Source organism: Mobula birostris, chromosome 16, assembly GCF_030028105.1.
Source record: "Mobula birostris isolate sMobBir1 chromosome 16, sMobBir1.hap1, whole genome shotgun sequence".
NCBI classification, from domain to species: domain Eukaryota; kingdom Metazoa; phylum Chordata; class Chondrichthyes; order Myliobatiformes; family Myliobatidae; genus Mobula; species Mobula birostris.
Window position 1 is genome coordinate 18556450 of NC_092385.1, and position 24991 is coordinate 18581440.

At 42.7% G+C, this 24991-nt stretch overlaps 1 protein-coding gene across 2 annotated transcripts in view; it reads left to right on the forward strand.

Moving 5' to 3' along the window:
- Positions 1-24991, forward strand: part of hdac11 (histone deacetylase 11) — a 161542-nt gene that overhangs the window by 125010 nt on the left and 11541 nt on the right. Inside the window, exon 10 of one of the 2 annotated variants that reach the window (XM_072280367.1) lies at positions 21520-22000. In XM_072280367.1, the coding sequence (XP_072136468.1) occupies positions 21520-21719 (200 nt within the window). In that variant the 3' untranslated portion in view covers positions 21720-22000. Of the gene's footprint in view, positions 1-21519; positions 22001-24991 lie in introns of those variants that run through there. The other variant, XM_072280368.1, reaches the window with a different exon arrangement.

Below are 24991 nucleotides of genomic sequence, written 5' to 3' on the forward strand. Positions count from 1 at the left end.
CATACTAAATGGCACGGTTAACATATCTTGCAATTTTAATGATGGTTAGGAAGGTAAGGAGCAAATTTATTGTCCAGGGATGATTCTTTGAATATTGCACATATTATTGAGAGGCATTGACTAAATGTCTTTTTTTAAGATGTGAATACTTAGAGCAAAGAGGGAAGTTATTTCCTTCAGCTTGTCAAGGAAAAAAAAGATTTTTCCACATCCTTTGTATTTTCAAGATATCAAAGGGTGAGCTTCCAATTGCCTGTGGTAAAGACACAGCCCAGAATGGTACAAAATACTGTACAGTGGAAAATTCCTGGCTTTATTTTCTGTACTTATTAGACAACAATGTTGTTTTTGCAAGGTTCATAAGGGAGAGTGAAACCAAGAAGCAGCTATATTATACTGCTATACTGATTAAGCAGTGTAAAATATTCAGTAAATGGTTTGTAATACTGTATATTAAAGCCACCCTTTACAAATCAGTCATATTTTACAACAGCAATAACTGATCATCACAGTAAATTACAAAGCACCGATTTCAATAGTTGTGGTGAACAAGTCAATTATCTTAAACAAATTGCAGGTAATCAACCAAATTCTAGCAGATTCAGGGATACTCAAGGTGCATGGAGTGGCGCAGAATCGCGAGAGCAGGTTCTGCACCAGTTCCCTCTTGGTTTGCAGTTTGACATTCACTAAATGCTCATTCAGTGCTTCAGCTTCATTAGGTCCCAACTTGATGCATTCATTTGAATGAAAACGTTGCTACAAATCTGCTCCATGTTTGGTCTTGGACATTTTGAAACAGGAATAAGGGAAGAGTTCCTAAATAGCTCAAAAATGCTTTGGCTGCATTTTAGTTTTCCTTGAACAAGTTTACACTAGTTGGGTGGCTGATGAAGATGTTGAGATATAAACTTTTGTGGATAAGCAGGTGTACACTTTTGTGGTGGTTTGGAAGTTTCAGAGCACCTTAACCTGCTTACCGATGTAAGTTTATATCTCAACATCTTCATCAGCTGTCCAATGGTTCTGGAAGCAGTGGACACACATTCTGGTTTGATTTACTCTTGTCCTTCATTTTTGACTGCCAGTTCTCTTCGCTGATGAGTGGGCATTGCCAGGACTGAATAATGTCTTTCAAAATGCTTTTAATTTGTAAAATAGAATTCACATACATTTCCAACACACCCTCAAAAGAATGGTGCAGCAAGAAATCAAAGTTTTGACATCCAGTCAGAGATGTACCCACAGGCATTGCACTGACTACATTCGGGGACTTGAGGGGATACGGAGGGTGGTGAGGATATGCAACAAGCTACCACAGTAGGAACATTTACAGCATTCAAAGGACATTTGGACAGGTACATGGGTGGGAATAGTTTGGAGGCTTTTCGGCCAAATGCAGGCAAGTGGGACTAGCTCAGGTATCTTTATCAGCACGGAAGAGTTGGGCAGATATGGTCTGACTCTATGCTGTTTTCAATGACCTTATATTGCATTTATACAATCTTGCATTGATTAATTTGATTATGAGTAGGAATTCTTAGTTCTGTGACTTTTTAGAACCAGCAACATGAAGTAACTCAAACAAAATGAAGGGTTAGCTGAACATAGTGCCATTTATGTCCCTTTGACATGTACAAATGCTTTCTGATCAGTAAGATACTTTGGAAGTGTCGTCCTGATGAAATGGAGAAAGTTTTTAACCCTCATTGATTTATTATAATGCACCCTGAAGTAACAAGTTATTTTCTCATGTATTTCGTCTTACCCATTAGATACAAATTCTACCATCTTTTCTGAAATATATATTTCCTAAAGCAATGCACAAAATAAATTAAAATGAGAATCATTAGTTACAGTTTGTAGTGCCACGTGATACACAGGTTAAAAAGAGCTGTATGTATGGGACGTGAACCATATGGCTACAAATGCAGGGCAAAACCTGGATCTTCTGTAATAATTCATGAATCTCATGATTTCTCACTCTCTGTAAAGGAGCCAGGAATGTGAAGCTTTAGAAATGAGTTTTCCTGGAAAATTGCAACCACAGCACTCAGGAGGCACAACACTGTCCAGGAAGTGTAGCCTGCTGGGATGTAGTGACTGCTGCCGGAATTATTCCATCATCAGCATGCTGTGGCTGCAGCCTATGACGATGACAATCTATAACAGTAGATCTCATCCTGATTATTTACCACCAAGGACATGAGCAACAAAGCCAAGGGAAGCCATAACTTCACAATTCTGCTTCAAATATTGTAGCATTCTGATATAAGGATTCGCCATTGTTCTATCATCATTGCTGAGTCAGAAACGTGGGAACTTCTATATACATCATTTTGAAACCATCTGCATTGTAAAGTCAAGGGCAAAGAAATACAGCTTGTAAATGCTGCCCTCAATCTGAGAAAGAAGCACAATAGAGTGTGCAACTTTTTTGTTATAAAACTAGAAATGATCGTGAAGGCATGAGATAAAATCCATGGATGAGTTTATCCTTAATGGTGGTTGGTAATGTAGGCATACTGTTGCTCAAGGTGGAAGAGGGTCAATGTTTCATAAAATCTGCACCATTCCCGGAGCATATGACTATTTAAAAGAAAATTTCAACCCTGGCCCTGCCTTGCACTGTGTAGGTATTTACCCTTCCCTTCAGATTCCCAGATTTAAATAAAATTTAGGCCTTTAAAATTACCCAATAACAGGGAAAAGAATTCAATTCAAATTATTTTCGTTACTTTCCCTTAATATGTTGCCATCTATCTCAAATCATAGTAATGCTACAATTGCCTCATTACTGCTTCCTTATTCAACATGGGAAATCTGAATTCAGGTCCTGAACCAGGAATTTTCAGGGTTTTCTTGCAGCTGTAGTTTATCATTTGTTTGTGCTCTTCTTTTTATGTTCTGTTGGAATGTGCATAGTTTTATATGTAGTAGAGGTTTAGTCAGAGGGTGGGGTGGAGATTCATCTGTGTCAAAGGAGGTGTGAGGTACTCCTTCCCTCTGCTAGCCTGCAGATCACCCTTGAGCAAGGTGTAGCACCCCTTAGCCCTGATCAGGGACACATGTGAGCAGGTGGTGGATGGTCGTATGTGCAGCCGGTGCATATCACAAGTCCTGGTTATGGGACTGCTGATGCCAGGCAGACAATCTCTGAATATAATGGCTGGTGTCACCCGTCTTGTAAAGACACTGCCCAGAAGAAGGCAATGGCAAACCACTTCTGTAGAAACATTTGCAAGAACAATCATGGTCATGGAAAGACCATGATCGCCCATGTCATACACGATGGCACATAATGAATGAAAGAGAGATCTGAAGTGACCTATGAAGGCCATATATTGAAACCTTCATCTAATTTTAAAAAATGCACATAAAAGATGCTGGTGCTGTTTAAAAGAAAATTTTTTAAATTTTAAAAATGATCCTTGGTCAGGACGAAGGGTTTCGGCCTGAAACGTCGACTGTACTTCTTCCTATAGATGCTGTCTGGCCTGCTGCGTTCACCGGCAAGTTTTATGTGTGTTGCTTGAAATTCCAGCATCTGCAGATTTCCTCATGTCTAACTTAAAAGTGCATGTTTTAATATTTTTAAATGACAGTGATGGTCCTGTGGAGGAAGCAATTATCTCCCCCATGGGATGATGCAATTATTATTCTACCTTATAAGGAAGAGATACAGATAAAGAGACAGAAGTAAAACTCTGGTTCTTCTATGACCAGAAAGAACTGCAAAAATAATTCAGAGTCATGAAGTGTTCGAGCCAAAGTAAATAAACTGAATCTGGCAGAAGATTTGAAAACCACAGATTTAAAGTGATTGGCAACAATGGAAATGTTTATCTTGCACAATGATTTGTTATGATCTGGAATGTGCTGTCAGAAAGCATGATGGAAGCAGATTTATTTGTGACTTTCAAAAGGGAATTGGATAAGTGTTTTAAAGCAAAGGATTTGCAAGGCTTTTGGGAGTAGAGCAAAAAATTGAACTGGAATGCCCTTAGAATGACCTGGAAATATCCAAATGATCTTAAATGCTATAATTTCTAAGATTATTTATTTATTTATTTATTTATTTATTGAGATATAGTGTGGAATGGGTCTTTTTGGCCCTTCATACTGCATTGCCCAGCAAAACCTAATTTAACCCTAGTCTAAACACGGGACAATTTGTAATGATCTATTAATCTACCAATTGGTAGGTCTTTGGACTGTGGGAGGAAACAATGGAGCACCCGGAGGAAACCCACGTGGACACAGGGAGAACATACTAATTCCTTACAGGTAGTGGCGGGGATTGAATCCAAGTGGCAGGTACTGTAAAGCATTGAGCTAACCACTACACTACCGTGTTGTCCCAATGATTGTTAATGTCGAGTGGACGATAGTACATGACCAACTTCTGAGAAACTGACAAAGAGTGTACTTTCTCCTTTTTTGATCTCATGAGTGGGAACCAGATAGTGCTATGGTTAATGAACTTTGCATCTACTCCGTTCCAGGAACATAAAGATGATTTTATCTGGTGTTCAAGTCATGTTGCCCTTTGTCTAGGTTTTCAATTGTAGCACAATACAGGTTCATTTGAAGGTCTAAAATTACACTATTAGGATTGAGGCATTCTAATTCTTCGCTGTGTGTGGTAAATCCCTGGGAACTATAATACACTAGAAAACCAGAAGCTGCTTTGAGACCATTTTAGGCAGCATGATTTCAGAGAAAGAATCAGAATTAAGTTTATTATCATTGACATCAGACATGAAAATTGTTTTGTTGCAGCTGTACAGTGCAGCCATAAAAAATTACTATAGTAAGTAGTAGTGCAAACAAAGAAAAGCAAGATGGTGTTGGTGGGCCATTCATAAATCTGATGGAAGCGGGGAAAAACCTGTTCCTAAAATGTTGTGTATGTGTAATCAGATACCTCCTCCCTGATGGTAGTAATGAGAAGAAGGCATATCTCGGATGGTGAGAGTCCTTAATGATGGATGATGCTTTCTTGAGGCACTGTCCTGGTAAAATTTTCTAGATAAGAAACCTGAACCATATCCTATGATTCATGAGCCCTATTTTCTGCCTTTGGTGAATAGTGCCAATGGATTAGAAGGATGACTAAGAAATTGGGGCCAGGTTACTTCTGGTGATCTTAGACAGGAACATGCAAAGAAGAGGCTGTTTGCAGGAAAAGTTATATCTAGCAAGTAAGGGGCTTTTAAAAGTGAGACAGAGAGGGTTCAGGGCCAGACTTTCCTGTTGTGGAGACAGGCAAAACTGGGAAACCCTGGTCTGAAAGGGGATGTTGAAGCTCTGTTCAGGACAAAGGAGATATATACGGGTATTTGGTTTGGACAGCTGAGATCTAGCAAATCCCTTGAGGGGTATGAGGGATGCAGGAAATAGGGTCCAGAGTGAGCTTGGAGACAAAACTGGCCAAGTAGAAGGAACTGGGGTGGTAGCAGAGGGATTGTTTTTTCCCGATTGGAGACCTGCGACCGCTGGTGCTGTGCTGTAGGGATCAGTCCTCAGTCCCCCCGTTACCTGTCAGGTGAACAATTGGGATAATATGCGGCATGAATAGTAAGTTTGTGGGTGACAACAAAATAGGTGGTGTGGTAGACAGTGATAAGGATTGTCTAAGATTACAATAGGATCTAGTTCACCTGGGACAAGTGGTCAAAGGAACAGCAGATGGAATTTAACTCAGATGTGTGCAAAGCGGTGCATTTATTTGGAAGTTAAATCCAGGGCCGGGCACACACAGTGAATGGTAAGGCTCTGTGGAGCGTTGTAGAATAGATAGATGGAGTACAATTTCATAGTTCAGTGAAAGTGGCCGACGCAGATAGACAGGGTGGTTAAAAAGTTGTATGGCAATGTTTGCTTTCAGCGTTGGGACACTGAGTACAGCAGTCATGTTACAGATGTTCAACATGTTGGTGAGACTGTGTGTAGTTCTGCTTGCCACACTATAGGAAGATGTAATTGAGAGTGAAAGCAGAACGGATTCACAAAGATGTTGCCAGGACTTGAGGGCTTGAGATATGGGGAGGGATTGGACAAGCTGGAGTAAAGGGGGCTGAGCTGTGTCCTTATAAAGGTTTATGGAATAACGTGCATACAAAAGGGGGATGGTCACAGTCGTTTTCCCAAAGTAGGGAAGCCTAAAACCAGATGATGTAAGTTTAACATGAAAGGGGAAAGGTTTGAAAGGGAGCTGAGGGGCAACTTTTTTCACACACTGTCGAAGTAAGTAAATAGAAAGAGTTGCCAGAAGAAGCGTTGGAAGCAAGTGCAATAACGATAATGCATTTGGACAGGTGCATGGAGAGGAAAGGTTTAGAGCGGGGATTCTCAACCTTTATTTCTTCGGCAGTTTGAACGGGGCACGACTGTGCAAGTGCGTGGAGGTCGGCCAGTGAGAACAGCGGGAAGAGTTTAAAAGCGAGCAGAGTTGGGAAGATGACGGTTATTTCTTCGGCAGTTTGAACGAGGCACAACTGCGCAAGCGCATGGAGATCGGCCAGTGAGAACAGCGGGAAGAGTTTAAAAGCGAGCAGAGTTGAGAAGGTTACGGTTATTTCTTCTTTAGCAGTTTGAACGGGGCATGACTACGCAAGTGCGTGGAGGTCGACCAGTGAGAACAGTGGGAAAAGTTTAAAAGGAAGATAGATTTACAGAGTGGGCGTCGGAGGAGCAGGCCACGGAGTAGTGGGAGACAGAGTAGGAAGGCTTTGGCTCGACGGGTCGAGGTGAAATAGGGTTGAGGCCAGGTAGGCTATCTGTTTAAAATAAAGACAGAGAGTATGTGTGTGAGGCCAGTTTTCTCTGCTTAGTGTCAGATGTGGAAGTCCTAGAGACTCCCGGCATCCCGGACGACCACATCTGCACCAGATGTGTCGAGCTGCAGCTCCTTAGAGACCGTGTTAGGGAACTGGAGCTGCAGCTCGATGACCTTCGTCTGGTCAGGGAGAGTGAGGAGGTGATAGAGAGGAGCTATAGGCAGGTAGTCACCCCGGGACCACAGGAGACAGAGAAGTGGATAACAGGAGAGGGAAGGGTAAGAAGCAGGTACTAGAGAGTACCCCAGTGGCTGTCCCCCTTAACAATAAGTATTCCTGCTTGAGTACTGTTGGTGGGGACGGCCTACCTGGGGGAAGCAACAGTGGTTGTGCCTCTGGCACAGAGTCTGGCCCTGTGGCTCAGAAAAGTAGGGAAAGGAAGAGGATGGCAGCAGTGATAGGGAACTCTATAGTTAGAGGGTCAGATAGGCGATTCTGTGGACGCAGGAAAGAAACGCAGATGGAAGTTTGCCTCCCAGGTGCCAGGGTCCGGGATGTTTCTGATCACGTCCACGATATCCTGAAGTGGGAAGGAGAAGAGCCAGAGGTCATGGTACATATTGGTACCAACGACATAGGTAGGAAAAGGGAGAAGGTCCTGAAAACAGACTACAGGGAGTTCGGAAAGAAGCTGAGAAGCAGGACCTCAAAGGTAGTAATCTCGGGATACTGCCTGTGCCATGTGACAGTGAGTATAGGAATAGAATGAGGTGGAGAATAAATGCGTGGCTGAGGGGTTGGAGCGGGGGCAGGGATTCAGATTTCTAGATCACTGGGATCTCTACTGGGGCAGGTGTGACCTGTACTAAAAGGACGGGTTGCACTTGAATCCAAGGGGGACCAATATCCTGGCAGCAAGGTTTGCTAAGGCTACTGGGGAGAGTTTAAACTAGAATTTCTGGGGGGTGGGAACCGAACTGAAGTGGCGGAGGAAAGGGAGGTTAGCTCACAAATAGAGAAAGTTTAGAGACAGTGCGAAAGAGAGGATAGGCAGGTGATAGAGAAGGGAGCACCCAGTCCGATGGTTTGAGATGTGTCTATTTTAATGCGAAGAGTATTATGAATAAAGCGGATGAGCTCAGAGCGTGGATCAACACTTGGATCTATGATGTTGTGGCCATTACAGAGGCTTGGATGGTGCAGGGGCAGGAATGACTACTTCAAGTGCCAGGCTTTAGCTGTTTCAGAAAGGATAGGGAGGGAGGCAAAAGGGGTGGGGGCTTGGCACTGTTGATCAGAGATAGTGTCATGGCTGCAGAAAAGGAGGAAGTCATGGAGGGGTTGTCTATGGAGTCTCTGTGGGTGGAAGTTAGGAATAGAAAGGGGTCAATATCTCCACTGGGTGTTTTTTATAGACCACCCAATAGTAACAGGGACATCGAGGAGCAGATAGGGAGACAGATTCTGGAAAGGAGTAATAACAACAGGGTTGTTGTGGGAGATTTTAATTTCCCAAATATTGATTGGCATCTCCCAAGAGTGAGAGGTTTAGATGGGGAAGAGTTTGTTAGGTGTGTTCAGGAAGGTTTCTTGACACAATATGTAGATAAGCCTACAAGAGGAGAGGCTGTACTTGATCTGGTACAGTATTGGGAAATGAACCTGGTCAGGTGTCAGGTCTCTCAGTGAGAGAGCATTTTGGAGATAGTGATCATAATTCTACCTCCTTTACCATAGCATTGGAGAGGGATAGGAACAGACAAGTTAGGGAAACATTTAATTGGAGTAAGGGGAAATATGAGGCAGGAATTTGGAAGCATAAGTTGGAAACAGATGTTCTCAGGGAAACGTACCGAAGAAATGTGGCAAATATTCAGGGGTTTTTGCGTGGGGTTCTGAGTAGGTATGTTCCAATGAAACATGGAAAAGGAAGTATGGCACAAGATCTGTGGTGCACAAAAGCTGTTGTAAATCTAGTCACGAAAAAAAGAAGAGTTTACAAAAGGTTCAAAAAAATAGGTAATGATATGAATCTAGAATATTATAAGGCTAGCAGGAAGGAGCTTAAGAATGAATTTAGGAGAACCAGAAAGGGCCATGAGAAGGCCTTGGTGGACAGGATTAAGGAAAACCCCAAGGCATTCTACAAGTATGTTAAAACCAAGAGGATAGGAATAGGGTCAATCAAGTGTGACAATGGAAATGTGTGTATGGAACCAGAGGAAATAGCAGAGGTACTTAATGAATACTTTGCTTCAGTATTCACTACGGAAAAGGATCTTGGCGATTGTAGGGATGACTTGCAGTGGACTGATAAGCGTGACAATGTAGATATTAAGAAAGAGGATGTGCTGGAACTTTTGGAAAGCATCAAGTTGGGTAAGCCACCTGAACCAGATGGGATGTACCTCAGGCTACTGTGGGAAGCTAGGGATGAGATTGCTGAGCCTCTGGCAAATGATCTTTGCATCATCAGTGAGGACGGGAGAGGTTCTGGAGGATTGGAGGGTTGCAGATGTTGTTTCCTTATTCAATAAAAGGAGTAGGGATATCCCAGGAAATTATAGGCCAGTGAGTCTCACTTCAGTGGTTGGTAGGTTAATGGAGAAGATCCTGAGAGGCAGGATTTATGAACATTTGGAGAGGCATAAAATGATTAGGAATAGTCAGAATGGCTTTGTGAAAGGCAGGGCATGCCTTACGGGCCTGGTTGATTTTTCTGAGGATGTGACTAAGCACATTGATGAAGGTAGAGCCGTAGATGTAGTATATATGGATTTTAGCAAGGCATTTGATACGATAGTCCATGCAAGGCTTATTGAGAAAGTAAGGAGGCATGAGATCCAAGGGGACATTGCTTTGTGGATCCAGAACTGGCTTGCCCACAGAAGGCAAAGAGTGGTTGTAGATGGGTTATATTCTGCATGGAAGTCGGTGACCAGTGGGGTGCCTCAGGGATCTGTTCTGGGACTCCTACTCTTCGTGATTTTAATAAATGACCTGGATGAGGAAGTGGAGGGATGGGTTAGTAAATTTGCTGATGACACAAAGGTTGGGTGTGTTGTGGATAGTGTGGAGGGCTGTCAGAGGTTACAACGGGACATCAATAGGATGCAAAACTGGACTGAGAAGTGGCGGATGGAGTTCAACCCAGATAAGTGTGAGGTGGTTCATCTTGGTAGGTCAAATATGATGGCAGAATATAGTATTAATGGTAAGACTCTTCGCAGTGAATGTAGAGGATCAGAGGGATCTTGGGGTCCGAGTCCATAGGACACTCAAAGCTGCTTCACAGGTTGACTCTGTGGTTAAGAAGGCATACAGTGCATTGGCCTTCATCAATCGTGGGATTGAGTTTCAGAGCCGAGAGGTAATGTTGCAGCTATATAGGACCCTGGTCAGACCCCACTTGGAGTACTGTGCTCAATTCTGGTCGCCTCACTACAGGAAGGATGTGGAACCCATAGAAAGGGTGCAGAGGAGATTTACAAGGATGTTGCCTGGATTGGGGAGCATGCCTTATGTGAATAGGTTGCGTGAACTCGGCCTTTCTCCTTGGAGCGACAGAGGATAGAACTGACTTGATAAAGGTGTACAAGATAATGAGAGGCATTGATTATGTGGATAGTCAGAGGCTTTTCCCCAGGGCTGAAATGGCTAGCATGAGAGGGCATAGTTTTAAGGTGCTTGGAAGTAGGTACAGAGGAGATGTCAGGGGTAAGTTTTTAACGCAGAGCAGTGAGTGCGTGGAATGGGCTGCTGTCGGCGGTGGTGGAGGCGGAAACAATAGGGTCTTTTTAGAGACTCCTGGATGGCTACATGGAGCTTAGAAAAATAGAGGGCTATGGGTAAAGCCTAGGTAATTCTAAGGTAGGGAAATGTTCAGCACAGCTTTGTGGGCCGAAGGGCCTGTATTGTGCTGTATGTTTTTCTATGCTTTCTATGTTTCTATGTTTTTTAGGCTATGGAGCCCTACCCAGGGGTCTGTGGACCCAGGTTGGGAAGTCCAAGTTTAGAGGATATGGGCCAAATGCAGACTAATTGGACTAGCTCAGGTCAGCAACTTGGTTGCCATGGACCCGTTGATCCAAAGGACTGGTTTCTAATCTGTATGTCTCTGATTCTAGTTGCTTTTCATAGCGTGGCACATTATTTTACCAGATAGATTTTAGATAGCTGCATTCTCTTTTTCAGTTTTCTCATATTATATTCTGACATAGAAGGAGACAATTTGCCTATTAAGTCTGTGCCAGCTTGCACAGTACTCCCATCTAGCCTATACCCCACTGATTCCCTATAACATATTTTTTCCTGTATGTTCCCCGATTCTGCTGCCACCTGCCTATACTAGGGGAAATTTAAAGTCACCAACTAATCTAACAGTGGGAGGAAACCAGATACCCAGGGGGAAACCAGGTACCCGGGGAAACCCACTTGGTCACAGCAAGAACATATAAACTACACACAGATAGCACTGAGGTCAGGATTGAACTCAGGGCCACTGGAGCCGTGAAGCAGCAGCAGCAACTTTTCACCACTGAACCACCCCTTTTCTTCATGCACTTCCCCCTACTGAAAACGAGTTTAATTTTCTGTTTAAGCACCTTTGGTGGAATTCACCCATATATCTCTCTGTTTGTCAGTAACCCCGGAGATGACAGGAATTCCCAAGAATGTGCAGCAGCTTGCTTTTCCCCAGGTATTAAACAAATCTGTTGACCACACCAGACCGTGGACATGAAGAGGACGTGTCCTACAGAGGTGGGGTCTAGGGCCAGAAAGCACAGTCTCAGAATACAAGGACGTCCCTTTAGAACAGAAATGAGGATGAATTTCTTCAGCCAGAGGGTGGTGAATCTGTGGAATTCATTGCCACAGACGGCCGTGGAGGCCAAATCATTGGGTAGATTTAAAGCGGAGGTTGACAGGTTCTTGGTTAGAATGGGCGTCAAGGGTTTTGGAGTGATGGCTGGAGATTGGGGTTGAGAGGAATAATAAATCCAGCCATGCTGAAAAGGCAGAGCAGATTCAATGGGCTGAATGGCCTAATACTGCTCCTATGTCTTACAGTCAATGATAACCATGGTTTCTTGAGCAGTGAAAGCGCGAAAGGGCTCCTATTTAGCAACCCACAACATTCATCAGGTCACTGGTGATTTCAATATGTTTAGACAATAGCTTTACCATATTCCCAATGGACAAAGACAGGAACAGTGGGATGCTATACTTATTCAAGATGAGATTCTTGGGATCAACATTCCTCCACAATGGAGTGAACTGACTGTAGGATTGCAGAGCAACACAAGAGTTAACACCAAGAAGAATTTAAAATTGGAGTTGGTAATTTTGCAGGAGACACAGCAGGAATTCAAGCCACTCATGGAAGTGAATTGGTGAGGCCTCCCTTGAGTTTTGTGAACAGTTTTGGGCCTAGAAAAGACGTGCTGGCATTGGAGAGGGTCCAGAGGAGGTTCACAAAGATGATTCCAGGAATGAAAGGGTTATCATACGAGGAACGTTTGATGACTCTGGGTCTGTACTCGCTGGAATTCAGGATGAGGGGGGCATCTCATTGAAACCTTTGGAATGTTGGAAAGCCCAGACAGAGTAGATGTGGAAAGGATGTTTCCCATGGTGGGAGAGTCTCAGACAAGAGGGCATAGCCTCAGGACAGTGGGGTGCCCTTTCAAAACAGAGATGCAGAGAAATTTCTTTAGCCAAAGGGTGGTGAATTTGTGGAATTTGTTGCCACATGCAGCTCTGGAGGCCAGGCTGTTGGGTGTATTTAAGGCAGAGATTGATAGGTTCTTGATTGGACATGGCATCAAAGGTTACGGGGAGAAGGCCGGGAACTGGGGTTGAGGAAGAGGAGAAAAAAGGATCAACCATGATTGAATGGTGGAGCAGATTCGATGGGCCAGATGGCCTAATTCTGCTCCTATGTCTTATGGTCTTATGAATTTAGAGAATGGACTTGATTTGTCAAGCTTAGGGCACAGTCACACAGTTGAAACTAGAGAAAGCACTGAGATCACTGAGGTTCAGAGTACAAGCAGTTATCGAACTTGTGAAGTTCACAAATGTATTCAGTGCACACTTTTGTGTTTAGAGAACAGACAACTTTTCCATGATTGATTTCAGGGAATACTAATTGCAAGCATTTAGGGCAGCAAGGAAATTCCTCCATCTCTGACCATTTTCCTCATCGTGCCAGTAGCTAGGTTTTCACTACTGTCAGAAATGTAAATTCTGGGTGGAGACTCAGGAATACCGTCACCCTCAGATGTAGCAGGATTCTTCATTGCTGTTTCCATAACAATTTTGTTTTACTAGTCAGGGTTGTTAGCCCTGGGCTGAACCCCCCAAACCTGGAGGACCGGTGGATCACTCCTAGTCTGGCCTCTACCCTTTGACCTGTTTGGCATAGGTGGCGCTACCAAGAGGCAAAGCATAAAGCCCTGGCTCTAGCCAGCATAGCTGTCCAGGTCATTGAGGCACACAAGCCTCCAAACCACAATAAAGTCAGGGTCATCTTGGAGGCATGAAACGACTGGATTTTGTAAAAAGTCATCTAGTTTGATAATTTCCTTTAGTGAAAGACAACTGCTGTCCTGACCTAGCCTTATATGACTCAGGATTAACAAATTTAGGTGACCCTTGTCTGCCTCCTCAGTTCAGGGACAATCAGGGGTGGATGATAATTGTGGCTTTACCAGTGACATCCAAGTCCCATGAATGAATTAATAAAACGGGACTACCGTCACTGATTCTGTGATGACGCTGCACTCACACTACAAAGTTCAGCATTTGTGGTGTGCCCACACTGTCAATTTGTTTGTTGGTCTCTTCCTGACATTGGGAAACATACAGTGATAACAATACTGATTTTAGAGAAAGGATAGTGATTACACTGCCAACTCCAGAGAATTCCAATCCATCAATGAAAAAAGTCATTCCCCCATACATACTGTCTGAAACCATCATCTCACTTCCTCCTCTTCCCCCCACCCCCATCCCTGCTCCCTGAATTCCTCCAGCACTTTTGTCTGTTGAATAAAAGCAATGGGTTTAATTCAGACTAGATTATAGTCTTTCTAATCTACTTCAGGGTTAATTTGTGTATGACATTGTCACCTTGTCAAAATTTGCAATTTTTCAATGTCTTATGTATGCATGCACATTGTTATTTGAATACAGAAATTTGGTTTCTGTATTCAGACTTGACTAGCACCAAGGCAGGAATGGATTCTCAATGTTCCTGGGTTTCGGTGCTTTAGAAGGGATGGGATGGGTGGCATTACTGATCAGGGATACTATTACAGCTACAGAAGGGGTGGGTAATGTAGCAGGATCCTCTTTTGAGTCAGTATAGGTAGAAGTCAGGAACTGGAAGGGAGCAGTTACTCTATGGGGAGTATTCTGCAGGCCCCCTGGTAGCAGCAGAGATACCGAGGAGCAGATTGGGAGGCAGATTTTGGAAAGGTGCAAAAGTAACAGGGTTGTTATCATGGGTGACTTTAACTTCCCTAATATTGATTGGCACCTGATTAGTTCCAAGGGTTTAGATGGGGCAGAATTTGTTAAGTGTATCCAGGATGGATTCCTGTCACAGTATGTGGATAGGCCGACCAGGGGGAATGCCATACTAGATCTAGTACTAGGTAATGAACTGGGTCAGGTCACAGGTCTCTCAGTGGGTGAGCATCTGGGGGACAGTGACCACCGCTCCCTGGCCTTTATAATTATCATGGAAAAGGATAGAATCAAAGAGGACAGGAAAATTTTTAATTGGGGAAAGGCAAATTATGAGGCTATAAGGCTAGAACTTGCGGGTGTGAATTGGGATGATAGTTTTGCAGGGAAATGTACTATGGACATCTGGTCGATGTTTAGGGATCTCTTGCAGGATGTTAGGGATAAATTTGTCCCGGTGAGGAAGATAAAGAATGGTAGGGTGAAGGAACCATGGGTGACAAGTGGAGGTGGGAAATCTAGTCAGGTGGAAGAAGGCAGCATACATGAGGTATAGGAAGCAAGGATCAGATGGGTCTATTGAGGAATATAGGGAAGCAAGAAAGGAGCTTAAGAAGGGGCTGAGGAGAGTAAGAAGGGGGGCATGAGAAAGCCTTGGCGAGTAGGGTAAAGGAAAACCCCAAGGCATTCTTCAATTATGTGAAGAACAAAAGGATGTCAGGAGTGAAGGTAGGACTGATTAGAGATAAAGGTGGGAAGATGTGCCTGGAGGCTGTGGAAGTGAGCGAGTTCCTCAATGAATACTTCTCTTTGGTATTCACCAATGAGAGGGAACTTGATGACGGTGAGGACAATATGAGTAAGGTTGATGTTCTGGAGCATGTTGATATTAAGGGAGAGGAGGTGTTGGAGTTGTTAAAATACATTAGGACAGATAAGTCCCCAGGGCCTGACGGAATATTCCCAGGCTACTCCACGAGGCGAGAGAAGAGATTGCTGAGCCTCTGGCTAGGATCTTTATGTCCTTGTTGTCCACGGGAATGGTACCGGAGGATTGGAAGGAGGCGAATGTTGTCTCCTTGTTCAAAAAAGGTAGTAGGGATAGTCTGGGTAATTATAGACCAGTGAGCCTTACGTCTGAGGTGGGAAAGCTGCTGGAAAAGATTCTTAGAGATAGGATCTCTGGGCATTTAGAGAATCATGGTCTGAACAGGGACAGTCAGCATAGCTTTGTGAAGGGCAGATCGTGTCTAACAAGCCTGATAGAGTTCTTTGAAGAGGTGATCAGGCATATAGATGAGGGTAGTGCAGTGGATATGATCTACATGGATTTTAGTAAGGCATTTGACAAGGTTCCACACGGTAGGCTTATTCAGAAAGTCAGAAGGCATGGGATCCAGGGAAGTTTGGCCAGGTGGATTCAGAATTGGCTTGCCTGCAGAAAACAGAGGGTCGTGGTGGAGGGAGAACATTCGAATTGGAGGGTAGTGACTCGCAGCGTCCCAGAAAGATCGATTCTAGGACCTCTATTTTTTCGTGATGTGGGGGTAGAAGGGTGGGTTGGCAAGTTTGCAGTTGACACATAGGTTGATGGTGTTGTGGATAGTGTAGAGGACTGTCAAAGATTGCAGAGAGACATTGATAGGATGCAGAAGTGGGCTGACAAGTGGCAGATGGAATTCAACCCGGGGAAGTGTGAGGTGGTACACTTTGGAAGGACAAACTCCAACGCAGAGTACAAAGTAAATGGCAGGATACTTGGTAGTGTGGAGGAGCAGAGGGATCTGGGGGTACATGTCTACAGATCCCTGAAAGTTGCCTCATGGGTAGATAGGGTAGTTAAGAAAGCTTATGGGGTGTTAGCTTTCATAAGTCGAGGGATAGAGTTTAAGAGTCGTGATGTAATGATGCAGCTCTATAAAACTCTAGTTAGGCCACACTTGGAGTACGGTGTCCAGTTCTGGTCGCCTCACTATAGGAAGGATGTGGAAGCATTGGAAAGGGTACAGAGGAGATTTACCAGGATGCTGCCTGGTTTAGAGAGTATGGATTAGGATCAGAGATTAAGGGAGCTAGGGCTTTACTCTTTGGAGAGAAGGAGGATGAGAGGAGACCTGATAGAGGTAAACAAGATATTAAGAGGAATAGATAGAGTGGATAGCCAGCGCCTCTTCCCCAGGGCACCACTGCTCAATACAAGAGGACATGGCTTTAAGGTAAGGGGTGGGAAGTTCAAGGGGGATATTAGAGGAAGGTTTTTTACTCAGAGTGGTTGGTGCGTGGAATGCACTGCCTGAGTCAGTGGTGGAGACAGATACACTAGTGAAATTTAAGAGACTACTAGACAGGTATATGGAGGAATTTAAGTTGGAGTTATATGGGAGGCAGGGTTTGAGGGTCAGCACCACAATGTGGGCTGAAGAGCCTGTACTGTGCTGTACTATTCTATGTTCTGTGTTTTATGTTCTATGTTTAAGCTCAGGAGTTTCCCTGACGATGGATGGATCAAATTATACAATATAAAGAGATTCCAATTACTCTTCAACATAATGGATCAAATTACACATTCCAGGAAACTGCTAGGCATGTCTTGTCCCAAGTGTGAATTCCAGAAATCTTGTAAAGGGTACAGAATGTTCTGGAGTCTCTACAAAGACTTCAACTACATTTATGGCTTAAACAGCCGAGAAATAAAGCTGGAGTGGATAATAGAAAACATAGAAAATAGGTGCAGGAGTAGGCCATTCGGCCCTTCGAGCCTGCACTGCCATTCAGTATGATCATTGCTGATCATCCAACTCAGAACCCTGCACCAGCCTTCCCTCCATACCCTCTGATCTCTTTAGCCACAAGGGCCATATCTAACTCCCTCTTAAATATAGCCAATGAACTGGCCTCAACTGTTTCCTGTGGCAGAGAATTCCACAGATTCACCACTCTCTGTGTGAAGAAGTTTTTCCTAATCTCAGTCCTAAAAGGCTTCCCCTTTATCCTCAAACTGTGACCCCTCGTTCTGGACTTCCCCAACATCGGGAACAATCTTCCAGCATCTAGCCTATCCAATCCCTTTAGGACTTTATACGTTTCAATCAGATCCCCCCTCAATCTTCTAAATTCCAACGAGTATAAGCCTAGGTCATCCAGTCTTTCATCATATGAAAGTCCTGCCATCCCAGGAATCAATCTGGTGAACCTTCTTTGTACTCCCTCTATGACAAGGATGTCTTTCCTCAGATTAGGGGACCAAAACTGCACACAATACTCCAGGTGTGGTCTCACCAAGGCCTTGTACAACTGCAGTAGTACCTCCCTGCTCCTGTACTCGAATCCTCTCGCTATAAATGCCAGCATACCATTCGCCTTTTTCACCGCCTGCTGTACCTGCATGCCCACTTTCAATGACTGGTGTATAATGACACCCAGGTCTCGTTGCACCTCCCCTTTTCCTAATCAGCCACCATTCAGATAATAATCTGTTTTCCTGTTTTTGCCACCAAAGTGGATAACCTCACATTTATCCACATTAAATTGCATCTGCCGTGAATTTGCCCACTCACCTAACCTATCTAAGTCACCCTGCATCCTCTTAGCATCCTCCTCACAGCTAACACTGTCGCCCAGCTTCGTGTCATCCGCAAACTTGGAGATGCTGCATTTAATTCCCTCATCCAAGTCATTAATATATAATGTAAACAACTGGGGTCCTAGCACTGAGCCTTGCGGTACCCCACTAGTCACTGCCCGCCATTCTGAAAAGGTCCCATTTATTCCCACTCTTTGCTTCCTGTCTGCCAACCAATTCTCTATCCACATCAATACCTTACCCCCAATACCGTGTGCTTTAAGTTTGCACTCTAATCTCCTGTGTGGGACCTTGACAAAAGCCTTTTGAAAATCCAAATATACCACATCCACTGGTTCTTCCCTATCCACTCTACTAGTTACATCCTCAAAAAATTCTATGAGATTTGTCAGACATGATTTTCCTTTCACAAATCCATGCTGACTTTGTCCGATGATTTCACTGCTTTGCAAATGTGCTGTTATCACATCTTTGATAACTGACTCTAACAGTTTCCCCACCACCGATGTTAGGCTAACTGGTCTATAATTCCCTGGTTTCTCTCTCCCTCCTTTTTTAAAAAGTGGGGTTACATTAGCCACCCTCCAATCCTCAGGAACTAGTCCAGAATCTAAAGAGTTTTGAAAAATTATCACTAATGAATCCACTATTTCTTGGGCTACTTCCTTAAGCACTCTGGGATGCAGACCATCTGGCCCTGGGAATTTATCTACCTTTAATCCCTTCAATTTACCTAACACCACTTCCCTACTAACATGTATTTCACTCAGTTCCTCCATCTCACTGGACCCTCTGTCCCCTACTATTTCTGGAAGTTTATTTATGTCCTCCTTAGTGAAGACAGAACCAAAGTAATTATTCAATTGGTCTGCCATGTCCTTGCTCCCCATAATCAATTCACCTGTTTCTGTCTGTAGGGGACCTACATTTGTCTTAACCAATCTTTTTCTTTTCACATATCTATAAAAGCTTTTACAGTCAGTTTTTATGTTCCCTGCCAGTTTTCTCTCATAATCTTTTTTCCCCTTCCTAATTAAGCCCTTTGTCCTCCTCTGCTGAACTCTGAATTTCTCCCAGTCCTCAGGTGTGAGCCACTTTTTCTGGCTAATTTGTATGCTTCTTCTTTGGAATTGATACTATCCCTAATTTCCCTTGTCAGCCATGGGTGCACTACCTTCCTTGATTTATTCTTTTGCCAAACTGGGATGAACAATTGTTGTAGTTCATCCATGCGATCTTTAAATGCTTGCCATTGCATATCCACCGTCAACCCTTTAAGTGTCATTTGCCAGTCTACCTTTGCTAATTCACGTCTCATACCTTCAAAGTTACCCTTCTTTAAGTTCAGAACCTTTGTTTCTGAATTAACTATGTCACTCTCCATCTTAATGAAGAATTCCACCATATTATGGTCACTCTTACCCAAGGGACCTCTCACGACAAGATTGCTAATTAACCCTTCCTCATTGCTCAATACCCAGTCTAGAATAGCCTGCTCTCTAGTTGGTTCCTCGACATGTTGGTTCAGAAAACCATCCCGCATACATTCCAAGAAATCCTCTTCCTCAGCACCCTTACTAATTTGGTTCACCCAATCTACATGTAGATTGAAGTCACCCATTATAACTGCTGTTCCTTTATTGCACACATTTCTAATTTCCTGTTTAATACCATCCCCAACCTCACTACTACTGTTAAGTAATTTCTTTAAAATTAAATAAACCGAACAATTAGCAGCTTCAATCCTGCTTAAAATTTGTCCACATACATGTCATAAAGGACCGGGATTTCGGTGCAGATCATTCAGAAGGTCAGATTTATCATCTCAGATCAGAGAACTTTTGTTGGAATTGGGAATGAGAGATTAAAAGGATAGTTTTAAATTACGCAGATGCAGTGAGATCATCATCATCAAATGTCTGTTACACCGCTGGAGTTTAGGGCAGCAGTGAAGATCCTTCATATCTGTCCTTAGCCATCTTCTCTATCCTGCCCCAGATGTGGTTCAGGGTTCCTAGTCCCAGGCAGAGATTCAGGAATACCATCTCACCCAGATATAGGATTCTTTGTTGCCGTTTCCATAAAGATTTTGTTTTGACCAGTCAGGGTTGGAAGCCCTGAGCTAAACCCCTGAACCAGGAGGACTGGTGGACCACTCTTAGTCTGACCTGCTTGGTATGGGTGACCCCAACAAGATCTAAAGCACAAGGCCCTGACTCCAGCCAACATAGCCCCCCGGGTCAATGAGGCACACCAGCCTCCAAACCCTGCAACAAGGTTGTGTTCCTCTTGGAGGAGATGAGGTGAGAGGGATGACAATCTGAAGGATGACCTGTGACAATCTGAGACCAGAAATGCTGTGGGATGAGTTGTCTGGTAAAATAAGTTAATGGGGCAGATAGAAGATGATTATACTTTTTTATCTCTATTGTATTGCTAATAGCAGGGCTGTATGATGGTTTTTTCCCCTTTTTTTTAGTTAGTAGGGTTTTTTCCCTCTTAGTTACTAGGGGTTCTTTTTTTTTCTTTCTTTTTTTCGTCCAAAAAAATATTCTTAACACTTCATTTTTTCTTGTTATTATTGATATATTGCTTAGCTTTGTTAATCAGTTATTTGCTAATTTAATTCATCATTGTACATATTGACATATTGACTTGATTACCTTAATTTTTTTTGTTGATCTTTAATAATAATTAATAAAAAAGATTTTAAAAATGAAAATAGAGAGAGATAGGCTGCACTGATATCACAGGTTGATACTTATATCAGAAGTTGCCCACTCTGATGTAGTCAGGGAATGCAAGTAACTTAAATTTGTAAAGTTCATTATTAAGTCTGGAAGACGACAAAGTCCCTAGATGGAAGGCTTGGTGTTTCATTTATCTCCACCACAAACCTGGCCTCATCATGTGGACGGATGTTGCTGTCCTACGGAGTGTTTACAGTTTACTGAGTATTCACCGTTCCTTTGTTCCAGTCTTCCAGCATCTGCAGATTTTAAAAAAACCCTTTAGTCCAGAGCTTTTGGCAAATTCCAGAAATTGTCAATTTGCCACTATTAAGCTAGAAAAACTTACTGACAGCATTGATATCAGAAATCTCAGCACTGGCCAAGCCATAAGATCAGCTATCCTGCTAATGTACTGAAGATGCAATTCTGCATTGGCCATGAAACACAGACCAGTGGGGAAGTTTAATTTGTAAAGTCATTTCGATTATGCGCAAGTTATGATTTTCTAAATTGTTCTATGGTCATTATTAAGAAAGACCTAACCCAAATTAAATTTATTTAAATATCAAGCAGTTGGGATCCACCACAATTGAATGTATTTATAATTTAAATATTTGAGCAGCCCTCTAGCATATTCTGAATTCTATTCAGTTTACGAGGGGTGATTGATAAGTTCGTGACCTAAGATAGAAGGAGTCAATTTTAGAAAACCTAGCACATTGATTTTTCAACATAGTCCCCTTCTACATGTACACTCTTAGTCCAGCGGTCGTGGAGCATACGGATCTTGGACCTCCAGAAAGTGTCCACAGCAGGGGTGATTGATAAGTTTGTGGCCTAAGGTAGAAGGAGAATGAGTTATACAGCTCTCGTTACATGCATGTGTAGTTCAACTCTTTGTGTGATTATGCAGAAAGTTTGAAGTTAATAACATCTCCTTCTACCTTAGGCCACGAACTTATCAATCACCTCTGCTGTGGAGCACTTCTGGAGGTCCAAGACATCGACTTCTACAAAGAAGGGATCCGTATGCTCCACGACCGCTGGACTAAGTGTGTAAATGTAGGAAAAATAAATGTGCTAGGTTTTCTAAAATTAACCAATACCGTCTACCTTAGGCCACGAACTTATCAATCACCCTTCGTATAAGATAAGTTTGGATGGCAAGAATGAATCAAATTTGAATTTGTATGTCTTTAGAAAGCTATGCACATCTGGGACCAATATGTAAAATCACAAATTCCTGAAACTTTGTCATCCTAACTCTCAATGAAGGATGTAAAATATTGGCCTGAGCTTAATCACCAGAGAAATTATTTGCTTTGAAATCTAATGCGAAATGATGTAATGGAATGAAAATAATTAGAAAAAAAAATCTTTCTGTTGACACATATATCCCATACAGATGATCTGGTTAAATGAAAATATCAATACATTTTAAAAATAAACATCAGATGGAGAGGTTTATTGGTTAATTTAATTTCCTTTTACTATTCTGCATTTTAAAAATTATTTTAGCGCAAGTCCTCTTAGATTACACTGCCGTTTGTTAGCTAAGTCTTGATGAATATTTGTCAAAAACATTTAAATCTGATAATGGCATCATACTATGTGAATGCTATGAATTCACTGCTATGTGAATGTTGCTCCACTAACGACAGTCTTGCATGGGAGAATGGGGAGTTGTACATCTGCTCAATGTCCAGATGTGAAACATATTTTCAAAATGCTTTCATTTACGGGTCTCCAGGTTACAGCCCCAAAGAAAGGAAATCACAAATTGCCATTTTAAATGCACGGTGAGAATATTCTGTTTTGCTATAACCGTTATTGAAAAAACAGACTATTATTACTTTTGAGAGAGAGAGAGAGAGAGAGAAAGAAAGATCTACAATCACATCTGATCAGTTTACTGGAGAAGACTGACACTACCCAGTGATTGCATTTGAAATTATTAGACAGCAAAATAATTGCACTTCCAATGGAACACCAAATTTTTTAAAAATATTGTGGCACATGGTTAGCTTACTGGATGCGTATCCTGAAATTCAAGATTCAAGTACCTTTATTATCAAAGAATGTATAAATTATACAACCTTGAGATTTGCTTGCTCATAGGTAGTCACAACTTTTGGTAAGAAACCCAAAAGGAACCCAATTTAAAGAAGAAAAAAGAATAAAAATAAAAAGCCAACACCTGGTGCGCAAGAGTAAGAAACAAGATACAAATCACGCAAACAATTGAAGCAAACAACAGCCTTCTGAGCTTAAATTGAGCCCTCAGATCCGAACTCCAGAGCATCCTGGAGTAGGCCCAAAGCCCTGCTTATCAGTCTGTCATAATAGCGGGCATGGAGCACAGCAACCGCGGCAACCTTCACTGCCTCAGCGCCGTGGAGATGACCATCGTGGAGAATGAGCAAAGTCGGAACATGCATCTCGCTGTGGAAGACGTGAAAATTAAAGTCAATTAAATAAATTTGGAATAGTTCATTTTATTTGCTAAAATCATTAATGACATCTATGAAATGGCTAGATTTTTCTTTTAGGTCTAGGACTTACAACCAGGATCAAAAATACCGCAGTTTTAATTGCAGTGTTAAACAACTATATAATGTCAGTTGCATTAGTTTTGAATTAATTGAATTTTTTATTGCTCTAAATTATTTATGTATTTTGTTTAAAACATTGCTTTGCTGCCTGGCAGGCTTTCTCATTCTGTTGTGATCTGATCATGTCACGTGCAGTATCCACTACAGGGAGAAATTCTGAGAGTGGATTTCACTCTGGCTGAAGTCAGATCACACTCATGGAACTGCAATGTAAGGATTCACCTTTGGAATAAAATAGAAAGCAACAAATTCCTTATAACAGTCTACCCCCGGGGAATGTCCGTGACCCAGTACGCACTCATGTGACTGCACTGAAGTTGAGGATGTTTGCCTGCACTGACGTCACAGCATTCATGATGTAGTGGGCAAAGACCCTTAACAGTGTTAACGAGCAGAGCGATCTTGGGGTCCAAGTTCATAGCTCCCTGAAAGTGGTTACACAGGTTGATAAGGTGGGTTAAGTGGGCATATGGCATGCGTGCCTTGATCAGTTGAAGCATTCATGTCAGAAGTCAGGAAATTATGTTGCAGCTTGACAAAACTCAGGTGAGGCTGCATTTGCAATATTGCTTACAGTTCTGGTTACCCCATTATAGGAAGGATGTTGAGGCTTTGGAGGGGATGCAGAAGAGGATTTACGAGGATGCTACCTGGATTAGAGGGCATATGCTGTAATGAAAGGCTAGACAAACTTAGGTTGTTTTCTCTGGAGCAGCGGAGACTGACGGGAGATCTGATGGAGTTTATAAGTTTATGAGAGGCACAGACAGGGTAGACAGACAGTATCTTTTTTCCCAGGGCTGAAATGTCTAATACAACAGGTCATGTATTTTTCAGGTGAGAGGGGCTAACTTCAAAGGAGTTTTTTTACACAGAGAGTAGTGGGTGCCTGGAGTTCACTGCCTGGGAGGGGGAGTGATGGGGGTGGTTTGATGCTACTCACTCTTTTTTGTGAGAGAGGGGTGGTTGCTGATTTTTTTTCTCTGCAGGGGAGGGGTTGGAGATGTGTTGCTATTGACGCTGTCTTTTTTCTGCAAGTGAGGGGTCAGGGATTGTAATGTTGTTGTTTTTATGTCATGGAGGGGGCTGGGGGCTGATATTGTTACTGTTTTTTTCTGTGGGGAGGGGGGAGGGGATTGTTATCATTGCTACTCTTTTTCTGCAGGGGGAGGGTGGGGTATTCTGGGGTCTGTGAGTTTTGTTTCTTTTACTTTTTCATGAGTATTTCATGGCTATCTGGAGAAGACAAATATTGGAGTTGTATGTGTACTTTGACAATAAAATTAACCTTGAACCTTGGTAGTTGCAGTTGTGTTTAGGATATTTAAGAGACATTTAGATAGGCACATGAATGTGAGGAAAATGGGCAGATATGGACACGGTGTAGGCATAAGGGATTAGTTTGGTTGGCTGTTTGGACTATATAGATAGCATAGGACTTGTTTGGTGCTGTAGTGTTCTATGTTCTATGTTATATATTCTAATTGAACCTTTCATAATGATCCCATGATATAGCAGATGGAGGGTGAGAGGACTGGATGTTAGAGCTGGAGGAGTTCCAGAGGACACCAGAACAGGGGAGATGTGCATAAATATTCTGCAACATTGCTGAATTGTTTAGAAAGTGCTCTGCAGGCTTTTTAACATGACTACTTGTTCAGAAGGATGTGAAAATGAACTGTGAGAGCTGCTCTGAAGAAATTCTGACCTGCTACCAATTCCATCCCTAACCTCCCCACCATCTCCTCCTCTAGGTACCTTAGAAGTGTCCTGACTAATACTTCTCAATGTCACAGAAGAATTCTCCGT